The sequence below is a fragment of the Cetorhinus maximus genome, unplaced genomic scaffold (genome assembly GCF_964194155.1).
Source record: "Cetorhinus maximus unplaced genomic scaffold, sCetMax3.hap1.1 HAP1_SCAFFOLD_1901, whole genome shotgun sequence".
Taxonomy (NCBI): domain Eukaryota; kingdom Metazoa; phylum Chordata; class Chondrichthyes; order Lamniformes; family Cetorhinidae; genus Cetorhinus; species Cetorhinus maximus.
The window spans coordinates 7,475-19,347 of NW_027597841.1; the positions used below are offsets into that span (position 1 = coordinate 7,475).

The window sequence follows — 11,873 nt, forward strand, 5'->3', positions numbered from 1 at the left end:
ATGGTTCATGAGACCATGAGGAACTTCATCCTTCTCTGGATATTCACCGTTGTGTCTGCTGGACTCTGTAGAAAATCTTCTTTCTCTTGAACTACAGGGAGGTGTCAGCCTCTGATCTTTAGGACAACCAAGGCTGAAAGTGGGGTTTAAGTTGAACAGAGGAATCAAGGATTGGGCACTTGGTGAGACTGAAGCTGGAGAGCTACTGCAGGATCTCACAATAGAGCAGGAGGCTGAGGGCAGCTGGATGGACTGTTTGGTGTCATCCAACTGGGGACATAAGCTAGAAAGTGGTTTCTCTTTGGGCTGGGCTGGTGTTTGAGCGAATACATACTCAGTGGTAGCAGTCACCTCCATGGCCAGCACAGGCTGCAGTGAGAGACTGGGGAACGAGAGGACTGGAAGGGTTGTGGGTTGGCTCTTGACTGACGTTTGTGTCTTGGCAATCAGATGGTCACCACTCCCAGTCTGAGAATGGGAAAACACTGAACGCCAAATGGATTCCACCAAACTGGAAGTGAAGTATCCCGATTGAGGTTGGGCAAAGCGGATCCCTACGTGATCAGACTTCTCTCTTTGTTGTTTCCTCTTCACAGTGACACACGGCAGGGCTTGTATGATGAGGAGACAGGTCATAATGGTGGCTACAAACAACACCAAATCTGTAGGAGGCAGGGAAAGAAGTATCTTGAGTTGAGAAAAAGCCAATGACCTTCACGTAAGCCATTGGGCCAATGCGAAGAGGCAGTCTCCTAACACCTGTAGATACAGGTTTACCAACAGCGATCACTGCTAATGACCCCCCCAATTCCTAGCTCAGAGGTACTGAGGTCAACTGAGGCCATGGTTTGGGGATCCCACCACTGAACTTACTGGTCTCCAAGGCTTTATCAATGTTGGGGGGGGGGACCCAGTGAGCCACATGTGGTTAGGTGGGGGGGGAGGGGGCTATAAATCACCAGCATCACTCTCAGAGGGGGAGGAATCCCCAGGTAATAAACAACCCCAATCATCCAGGGGGCTGTTCACAAAGTGAGGCTCTGCTCATTCATCGAACGTCCATCCCGAATTTGACAAAGATAGGGGGTTTGCATTGGTGGGATGTGTGTTGTGGGCTGGAGGGGTGGGAGAGAGGGGAGGTGTCTCTCGCGTAGAGGAGGTGGTGGGGGAGGTCGATTACTACACTGGCTGTAGCTTCCCCATGATTTATGGGTCCACATTCTCCCTTACATTTCATGCGCTTTTTATCTTGTGATATCGTCTTCAAATTTTAAAAAAAATGTTATTCATTCATGGGATGTGGGCATTGCTCACTGGGCCAGCATTTATTGCCCATCCCTAATTGACTTGAGAACTGAGTGGCTTGCTAGGCCATTTCAGAGGGCATTTAAGAGTCAACCACATTGCTGTGGGGTCTGGAGTCACATGTAGGCCAGACTAGGTAAGAATGGCAGATTTCCTTCCCTGAAGGACTTTAGGAAATCTCAGAAGTATTAAGAGAATTTTGTTATTCTCATGTCAGCCCTAGTTTGCTGAAAACAAAGCAACCCTATCCTCAAAGAAGTGAAAAGAAGTTTAAACAAATGGATCTATTGCATGTTGTTCAGCTCTTGGTGGGTTTCACAAGGGTTAAAGAGCACCACAAGCTCACATATTAGGCAAGCATTTTGTAGCTGCAGTTCTCCTAAACCACTGCCCACACCAGGTAGTGAATGCATGGTACTACATTCCGTGTGATCTTTTAAGTATAAATAAATCACACTTCTCATTTTGGCCTGTGTGAACCTGGTTCAGTGTTTAACCCAACACACAGTAAACGATGGAATTTCCACACAAACTGCAGTACAGTTTAGCATCCAGGCTGCCTCCATTCTGCAATACAAAAGGTTTGATATTTGGTACCAGCACCGGAATTATTAACTTTAAACAGAGGAGTGGGGGCAATGTGGGGGGCTTCCTAACCATGGTCACTTCTTACCGTGGGGGTGGGAGACTGGGTAATCAGTAGGCAGCACGGACTCCTCCTCTACTTGCATTTTCAAAGCTGAAATACAATATTCATCTCAGAGAGTGGACAGAAAGAGCTGCTCCCGAGAGCTGTCGTCTGATTGGTTCTGGAATGCAGCTGTTACCATGTGACACCATAGTGAAGCATTGTGACATCACTGGCTGACCAGTGACAGAGGGAGGCCATAACCATCGCTGAGTGACCAGTGGCGGTCCAGGATGGGGTGGGTGGCACAGGGCAGGTGGACAGTACGGCATGGGCAAGAGCAGACAGGTGGGGCAGTGCCGCATGGGCAGGAGCAGACAGGTGGGGCAGTGCCGCAGGGGTGGAGCTGGACAGGTGGGACAGTGCCGCAGGGGCAGGAGCAGACAGGTGGGGCAGTGCCGCAGGGGCAGGAGCAGACAGGTGGGGCAGTGCCGCAGGAGCTGGACAGGTGGGGCAGTGCCGCAGGGGCAGGAGCAGACAGGTGAGGCAGTGCCGCAGGGGCAGGAGCTGGACAGGTGGGGCAGTGCCGCAGGGGCAGGAGCTGGACAGGTGGGGCAGTGCCGCAGGAGCAGACAGCTGAGGCAGTGCCACAGGGGCAGGAGCAGACAGATGAGGCAGTGCCACAGGGCAGGAGCAGACAGGTGAGGCAGTGCCACAGGGGTGGAGCTGGACAGGTGGGGCAGTGCCGCAGGGGTGGAGCTGGACAGGTGGGGCAGTGCCGCAGGGGTGGAGCTGGACAGGTGAGGCAGTGCTACAGGGGTGGAGCTGGACAGGTGGGGCAGCGCCGCACAGGCGGAGCTGGACAGGTGGGGCAGTGCCGCAGAGGTGGAGCTGGACAGGTGGGGCAGTGCCGCAGGGGTGGAGCTGGACAGGTGGGGCAGTGCCGCAGGGGCAGGAGCAGACAGGTGAGATAGTGCCGCAGGGGTGGAGCTGGACAGGTGGGGCAGTGCCGCAGGAGCAGACAGGTGGGGCAGTGCCGCAGGGGTGGAGCTGGACAGGTGGGGCAGTGCCACAGGGGCAGGAGCAGACAGGTGAGGCAGTGCCGCAGGGGTGGAGCTGGACAGGTGGGGCAGTGGAGCTGGACAGGTGGGGCAGCGCCGTACAGGCTGAGCTGGACAGGTGGGGCAGCGCCGCACAGGCGGAGCTGGACAGGTGGGGCAGTGCTGCACAGGCAGAGCTGGACAGGTGGGGCAGTGCCGCAGGGGCAGAGCTGGACAGGTGGGGCAGTGCCGCACAGGCGGAGCTAGACAGGTGAGGCAGTGCCGCACAGGCGGAGCTGGACAGGTGGGGCAGTGCCGCACAGGCGGAGCTGGACAGGTGGGGCAGTGCTGCACAGGCGGAGCTGGACAGGTGGGGCAGTGCCGCAGGGGCAGAGCTGGACAGGTGGGGCAGTGCTGCACAGGCGGAGCTGGACAGGTGGGGCAGTGCCGCACAGGCGGAGCTGGACAGGTGGGGCAGTGCCGCACAGGCGGAGCTGGACAGGGCAGAATGGGGCAATGAGAGATGGTAAAGATGCAGGAATCTGCCATCCCCACCATCTCCGCACAGGGCAAGGAGAATAAGATCATTAGATACTGTTCACTGTCAAAACTTTAATTAAATACACAGAAAGTTTCCAATAATTACATTTCAGACGATGGTCTCTGTTCTGTATTGGAAGGTTGGATTTGATGTAAGAGAGTTTCCTTGAATTGTTCAGAGTACTTGGGGAAGGGTTTATCTTGGGCCTGTGAAGCAAAGGATTGTTTTGTATTCCAAAGGCGACATCTGCTCCCTCCAGCCAAGGTCATCGTCGGATCATTAATTCGTCAAACCACCTTTGGCATTTTGTGTCCATCACCAGGAAGTTTTGGAATCAGGATCTGACCTGGAAAGTTTGTTCCAGTCTCTTTCCAGAGCTACATTCTTCTCACTCTCTGCTGACTCCTTGATGATTTGCATGAGCAGAGTGTTTCTCTTCCTGCTAGCCTCTAGCTGGGCTTGATTTGACTCAGGCAGCTGCTGTATAACCAACAGAAAGAGCAGGTCACAACCGTGCACAAACACATTAAGCACCAACATCCCCATCAGATCAGCCCTTAATCTTCCATACTCAGGATAACATGCAAACCCGTCCTCGCCATATCTCCTCCCAGAGGCGGTGTCCAGAACTGAACACGGGGTCTGACCACAGCTATCGACAACTGTAACCATCACTTCCACTCACTGTATTGCAGCCTCTGGGCAGTACTCTTTGACTTTTTGATTGAATTTTCTAGCTGTCCACTGGCCTTTAGTTATTTCTCTACTCCGATCCCCTAAATCCCTCAGCTCCTCATAATTCCTAGGTTCCCACCGGTTGAAAAGCATTCCAGTTGATTTTTCCTGGGTCCAAATTGGATAATCTCTCAATTTCCCATTTTAAACTCCATCCATCGCAGTGTTCCTCACTCCTGAGGTGAGGTAAGAGTGACTGCCCTTGACATCAAGGCAGCATTTGATCGAGTGTGGCAGCAAGGAGCCCGAGCAAAACTGGAGTCAATGGGAATCGTGGAAAACTCTCCGCTGGTTGTGCTCATACCCAGCACAAAGGGAGATGGTTGTGGCTGTTGGAGGTCAGTCATATCAGCTCCAGGACATCTCTGCAGGAGTTCCTCAGGGTAGTGTCCTCGGCCCAACCATCTTCAGCTGTTCACCATTTGCGACTCCTCAGATACTGAAGCAGTCCATGTCCAAGCGCAGCAAGACCTGGACAATATCCAGACTTAGGCTGAGAAGTGGCAAGTAACATTCAGGCCACACAAGTGTCAGGCAATGACCATCTCCAACAAGAGAGAATCTAACCATCACCCCATGACATTCAATGGCATTACTATCACTGAATCCCCCACTATCAACATCCTGGGGGTTAACATTGACCAGAAACTGAACTGGACTAGCCATATAAATATTGTGGCTACAAGAGCAGGTCAGAGGCTGGGAATCCTGCGGTGAGTAACTCACCTCCTGACTCCCCAAAATCTGTCCACCGTCTACAAGGCACAAGTCAGGAGTCTGATGGAATACTCCCCACTTGCCTGGATGAGTGCAGCACCCACAACACTCAAGACACTATCCAGGACAAAGCAACCCGCTTGATTGGCACATCCAAACATTCACTCCCTCCACCACCGATTGACAGTAGCAGCAGTGTGTGTACCATCTACAAGATACACTGCAGGAATTCACCAAGACTCCTTAGACAGCACCTTCCAAACCCACGACCACTACCACCTAGAAGGACAAGGGCAGCAGATAGATGGGAACACCACCACCTGGAAGTTCCCCTCCAAGTCACTCACCATCCTAACTTGGAAATATATCACCGTTCCTTCACTGTCGCTGGGTCAAAATCCTGGAACTGCCTTCCTAACAGCACTGTGGGTGTACCTACACCACATGGACTGAAGCGGTTAAAGAAGACAGCTCACCACCACCTTCTCAAGGGCAATTGGAGATGGGCAATAAATGCTGGCCCAGCCAGCGACACCCACATCCCATGAACGAATATAACAATTGGGTGTTTTTGATTTATAGTGGGTTTATATGGGGTTTTGGGAAGGGTCTGGGGGGAAATGGGGTGTGATTGGGGGTTTTATGGGGAACTGGGGAGGGTCTGGGGCTATATGGGGTGTGAATGGGGGTTTTATGGGGTATTGGGGAGTGTCAGGGGTATATGGGGTGTGAATGGGTTTTTATGGGGTACTGGGGTGGCTCTGGGGGTGCATGGGGGTTTTATGGGGTATTGGGGGGGTCTGGGGGTATATGGGTCTGAATGGGGGTTTATGGGGTATTAAGGAGGGTCTGGGAGTTTATGGGGTATTGGTGTGGCACTGGGGTTCTAAGGGGTGTGAATGGGGGTTTTATGGGGTTTTTAAAGAGAGTTTAGGGGTATATGGGGTGTGAATGGGGGTTTTATGGGGCTTTTAATGAGGATTTGGGGGTATATGGGGTGTGAATGGGGGTTTTATAGAGTTTTTAATGAGGGTTTGGGGGTATATGGGGTGTGAATGGGGGTTTTATGGGGTTTATAATGAGGGTTTGGGGGTATATGGGGTGTGAATGGGGGTTTTATGGGATTTTTAATGAGGGTTTGGAGGTATATGGGGTGTGAATGGGGGTTTTTAGTGAGGGTTTGGAGGTATATGGGGTGTGAATGGGGGTTTTATGGGATTTTTAATGAGGGTTTAGGGGTATATGGGGTGTGAATGGGGGTTTTAGTGAGGGTTTGGGGGTATATGGGGTGTGAATGGGGGTTTTATGGGGTTTTTAACGAGGGTTTGAGGGTATATGGGGTGTGAATGGGGGTTTATGGGGTTTTTAGTGAGGATTTGGGGGTATACGGGGTGTCAATGGGGGTTTATGGGGTTTTTAGTGAGGATTTGGGGGTTTATGGGGTTTTTAATGAGGGTTTGGGAGTATATGGGGTGTGAATGGGGGTTTTATGGGGTTTTTAATGGGGGTCTGGGGGTATATGGGATGTGAATAGGGGTTTTATGGGGTTTTTAATGAGGGTTTGGGGGTATATGGGGTGTGAATGGGGGTTTATGGGGTTTTTAGTGAGGATTTTGGGTTATATAGGGTGTGAATGGGGGTTTATGGGGTTTTTAATGAGGATTTGGGGGTATATGGGGTTTTATGGGGTTGTTAATGAGGATTTGGGGGTTTATGGGGTTTTTAATGAGGGTTTGGGTGTATATGGGGTGTGAATGGGGGTTTTATGGGGTTTTTAAAGAGAGTTTAGGGGTATATGGGGTGTGAATGGGGGTTTTATGGGGCTTTTAATGAGGATTTGGGGGTATATGGGGTGTGAATGGGGGTTTTATAGAGTTTTTAATGAGGGTTTGGGGGTATATGGGGTGTGAATGGGGGTTTTATGGGGTTTTTAATGAGGATTTGGGGGTATATGGGGTATGAATGGGGGTTTTATGGGGTTTTTAATGAGGGTTTGGGTGTATATGGGGTGTCAATGGGGGTTTTATGGGGTTTTTAGTGAGGGTTTGGGGTATATGGGGTGTGAATGGGGGTTTTATGGGGTTTTTAATGAGGGTTTGGGGGTAGATGGGGTTTTATGGGATTTGTAATGAGGGTTTGGGGGTATATGGGCTGTGAATGGGGTTTTATGGGGTTTTTAATGAGGGTTTGGGGGTAGATGGGGTTTTATGGGATTTTTAATGAGAGTTTGGGGGTATATGGGGTGTGAATGGGGGTTTTAATGAGGATTTGGGAGTATATGGGGTGTGAATGGGGGTTTTATGGGGATTTTAATGAGGATTTGGGAGTATATGGGGTGTGAATGGGGGTTTTATGGGGATTTTAATGAGGATTTGGGGGTATATGGGGTGTGAATGGGGGTTTATGGGGTTTTTAGTGAGGATTTGGGGGTATATGGGGTGTGAATGGGGGTTTTATGGGGCTTTTAATGAGGGTTTGGGGGTGTATGGGGTGTTAATGGGTGTTTTATGGGGTTTTTAGTGAGGTTTTGGGGTATATGGGTTGTGAATGGGGGTTTTATGGGGTTTTTAATGAGGGTTTGGGGGTATATGGGGTGTGAATGGGGGTTTTATGGGATTTTTAATGAGGATTTGGGGGTATATGGGGTGTGAATAGGGGTTTTATGGGATTTTTAATGAGGGTTTGGGGATATATGGGGTGTGAATGGGGTTTTATGGGATTTTTAATGAGGGTTTGGGGGTATATGGGGTGTGAATGGGGGTTTTATGGGATTTTTAATGAGGATTTGGGGGTATATGGGGTGTGAATGGGGGTTTTATGGGATTTTTAATGAGGATTTGGGGGTATATGGGGTTTTATGGGGTTGTTAATGAGGATTTGGGGGTATATGGGGTTTTATGGGGTTTTTAATGAGGGTTTGGGTGTATATGGGGTGTGAATGGGGGTTTTATGGGGCTTTTAATGAGGATTTGGGGGTATATGGGGTGTGAATGGGGGTTTTATGGGGTTTTTAATGAGGATTTGGGGGTATATGGGGTATGAATGGGGGTTTTATGGGGTTTTTAATGAGGGTTTGGGGGTATATGGGGTGTGAATGGGGGTTTTATGGGATTTTTAATGAGGATTTGGGGGTATATGGGGTGTGAATGGGGGTTTTATGGGATTTTTAATGAGGATTTGGGGGTATATGGGGTTTTATGGGGTTGTTAATGAGGATTTGGGGGTATATGGGGTTTTATGGGGTGTTTAATGAGGGTTTGGGTGTATATGGGGTGTGATTGGGGGTTTTATGGGGTTTTTAAAGAGAGTTTAGGGGTATATGGGGTGTGAATGGGGGTTTTATGGGGCTTTTAATGAGGATTTGGGGGTATATGGGGTGTGAATGGGGGTTTTATAAAGTTTTTAATGAGGGTTTGGGGGTATATGGGGTGTGAATGGGGGTTTTATGGGGTTTTTAATGAGGATTTGGGGGTATATGGGGTATGAATGGGGGTTTTATGGGGTTTTTAATGAGGGTTTGGGGGTATATGGGGTGTCAATGGGGGTTTTATGGGGTTTTTAGTGAGGGTTTGGGGTATATGGGGTGTGAATGGGGGTTTTATGGGGTTTTTAATGAGGGTTTGGGGGTAGATGGGGTTTTATGGGATTTGTAATGAGGGTTTGGGGGTATATGGGCTGTGAATAGGGTTTTATGGGGTTTTTAATGAGGGTTTGGGGGTAGATGGGGTTTTATGGGATTTTTAATGAGAGTTTGGGGGTATATGGGGTGTGAATGGGGGGTTTTAATGAGGATTTGGGAGTATATGGGGTGTGAATGGGGGTTTTATGGGGATTTTAATGAGGATTTGGGAGTATATAGGGTGTGAATGGGGGTTTTATGGGGATTTTAATGAGGATTTGGGGGTATATGGGGTGTGAATGGGGGTTTATGGGGTTTTTAGTGAGGATTTGGGGGTATATGGGGTGTGAATGGGGGTTTTATGGGGCTTTTAATGAGGGTTTGGGGGTGTATGGGGTGTTAATGGGTGTTTTATGGGGTTTTTAGTGAGGTTTTGGGGTATATGGGTTCTGAATGGGGGTTTTATGGGGTTTTTAATGAGGGTTTGGGGGTATATGGGGTGTGAATGGGGGTTTTATGGGATTTTTAATGAGGATTTGGGGGGTATATGGGGTGTGAATAGGGGTTTTATGGGATTTTTAATGAGGGTTTGGGGGTATATGGGGTGTGAATGGGGGTTTTATGGGATTTTTAATGAGGATTTGGGGGTATATGGGGTGTGAATGGGGGTTTTATGGGATTTTTAATGAGGATTTGGGGGTATATGGGGTGTGAATGGGGGTTTTATGGGGTTTTTAGTGAGGATTTGGGGTTATATGGAGTGTGAATGGGGGTTTTATAGGGTTTTTAATGAGGATTTGGGGGTTTTATGGGGTTTTTAATGAGGGTTTGGGGGTTTTATGGGGTTTTTAATGAGGGTTTGGGGGTTTTATGTGGTTTTTAATGAGGATTCGGTGGTTTTATGGGGTTTTTAATGAGGATTTGGGGGATTTATGGGGTTTTTAATGAGGGTTTGGGGGATTTATGGGGTTTTTAATGAGGGTTTGGGGGTTTTATAGGGTTTTTAATGAGGATTTGGGGGTTTTTAATGAGGATTTGGGGGATTTATGGGGTTTTTAATGAGGGTTTGGGGGTTTTATAGGGTTTTTAATGAGGATTTGGGGGTTTTTAATGAGGGTTTGGGGGTTTTATGGGGTTTTTAATGAGGGTTTGGGGGTTTTATAAGGTTTTTAATGAGGATTTGGGGGTTTTATGGGGTTTTAATGAGGATTTGGGGGTATATGGGGTGTGAGTGGGGGTTTTATGGGGTTTTTAATGAGGATTTGGGGGTTTTATAGGGTTTTTAATGAGGATTTGGGGGTTTTATGGGGTTTTAATGAGGGTTTGGGGGTATATGGGGTGTGAATGGGGGTTTTATGGGGTTTTTAATGAGGATTTGGGGGTTTTATAGGGTTTTTAATGAGGATTTGGGGGTTTTATGGGGTTTTAATGAGGGTTTGGGGGTATATGGGGTGTGAATGGGGGTTTTATGGGGTTTTTAATGAGGATTTGGGGGTTTTATGGGGTTTTTAATGAGGATTTGGGGGTTTTATGGGGTTTTAATGAGGATTTGGGGGTTTTATGGGGTTTTTAATGAGGATTTGGGGTCAGAGACGTTTCATCAAAATAAACCCAGAGAAAAATCCGCGAATTCGGAACCGGTAAAAAAAATTTAAATGGGGAAAATTCCAGAACCTTCCGGACCCTCAAAACCCTCCACACCCGCCCGCCCGGGACCCGGATCCTCTCCGCCCGCCAGGAACCCGGACACCCGGCCCGGGGCAGGAGGCGGAGAGAGGGGCTGAGCGGCCGGGCCCGGGACACCCTCTCCCCCCCCGGCCCCGGTCCCCGGTCGCGGCCGTTACCCGGACGAGCTCCTTCTTCCGCTCTTCGCTCGGCCCCGCCACCGCCCAGCAAAGCGCGGCCGCGCTCGCCGCCAGAAACATCCAGATCCCGGAGGCCAGGCCCCGGCTACTCATCGCAGCGACAACAGGCCCCGGCTTACATCACACGGTAATAAACCTCAGTGCGGCACACACCGGGTAATACGGTAATAAACCCCAGTGCGACACGCACCGGGTAATACGGTAATAAACCCCAGTGCGGCACACTCCGGGTAATACGGTAATAAACCAGGGTGCGGCACACACCGGGTAATACGGTAATAAACCAGAATGCGGCACACACCGGGTAATACGGTACTAAACCACAGTGCGGCACACACCGGGTAAAACGGTAATAAACCACAGTGCGGCACACACCGGGTAATACGGTACTAAACCAGAGTGCGGCCCACACCAGGTAATATGGTACTAAACCAGAGTGCGGCACACACGGTTTAATACGGTAATAAACCAGAGTGCGGCCCACACAGGTAATACGGTACTAAATCAGAATGCGAAACACTCAGGGTAATACGGTACTAAATCAGAATGCGGCACTCAGGGTAATACGGTAATACATCAGCGTGCGGTACGGTCAGGGTATTATGGTAATAAAGCAGCATGTGTGAAACACAGGATAATACAGTAATTATTCAGACTCTGGCACAGGAGATTACGGTAAAAAATCAGAGTGCGGCACACTCAGCATATTACAGTAAAGGCTGGCATACTCAGAGTAATAATCGCAGGATTTTAACGGCACCGAAGGAGGTAATTCGGCCCATCGTGTCGACACTGGCTCTCCAAATGAACATTATGACCTAGTACCATTGCTCTGCCTTTTCCCCATACCCCTGCACATACCCCTACCCCACCAGCCTCCGCATTCAAAGGATCATCCTCCGCCATTTCCGCCAACTCCAGCATGATGCCACCACCAAACACATCGTCCCTTCACCCCCCCTGACGGCATTCCGTAGGGATCGTTCCCTCCGGGACACCCTGGTCCACTCCTCCATCACCCCCTACTCCTCAACCCCCACCTATGGCACCTCCCCATGCCCACGCAGAAGATGCAACACCTGCCCCTTCACTTCCTCGCTCCTCACCGTCCAAGGGCCCAAACACTCCTTTCAAGTGAAGCAGCATTTCACTTGCATTTCCCCTAACTTAGTCTACTGCATTCGTTGCTCCCAATGCGGTCTCCTCTACATTGGAGAGACCAAACGCAAACTGGGCGACCGTTTTGCGGAACACCTGCGGTCTGTCCGCAAGAAAGACCCAAACCTCCCTGTCGCTTGCCATTTTAACACTCCACCCTGCTCTCTTGCCCACATGTCTGTCCTTGGCTTGCTGCATTGTTCCAGTGAAGCCCAACGCAAACTGGAGGAACAGCACCTCATCTTCCGACTAGGCACTTTACAGC

General features: G+C 49.8%; 1 protein-coding gene across 1 annotated transcript; it reads right to left on the reverse strand.

Annotated features, from left to right (window-relative positions):
• Window positions 1–3,570: 3,570 nt before the first annotated feature.
• uqcc3 (ubiquinol-cytochrome c reductase complex assembly factor 3) lies at window positions 3,571–10,556 on the reverse strand. Its single transcript, XM_078537106.1, has 2 exons — window positions 10,430–10,556; window positions 3,571–3,994 (listed from the first exon to the last, which is right to left on the reverse strand). Exons 1-2 carry the CDS (start codon window positions 10,541–10,543, stop codon window positions 3,830–3,832), a joined length of 279 nt encoding a protein of 92 aa, XP_078393232.1. The 5' UTR covers window positions 10,544–10,556; the 3' UTR covers window positions 3,571–3,829.
• Between the last annotated feature and the right edge of the window lie 1,317 nt (window positions 10,557–11,873).

Excerpts from the sequence above, each read along its gene's own strand:
- uqcc3 (XM_078537106.1), bottom strand. The coding sequence starts at position 10,543 with ATGAGTAGCCGGGGCCTGGCCTCCGGGATCTGGATGTTTCTGGCGGCG. Across the intron at positions 3,995-10,429 it reads GGAAGAAGGAGCTCGTCCGG|CAGCTGCCTGAGTCAAATCA; the intron begins GTAACGGCCGCG and ends TTGGTTATACAG.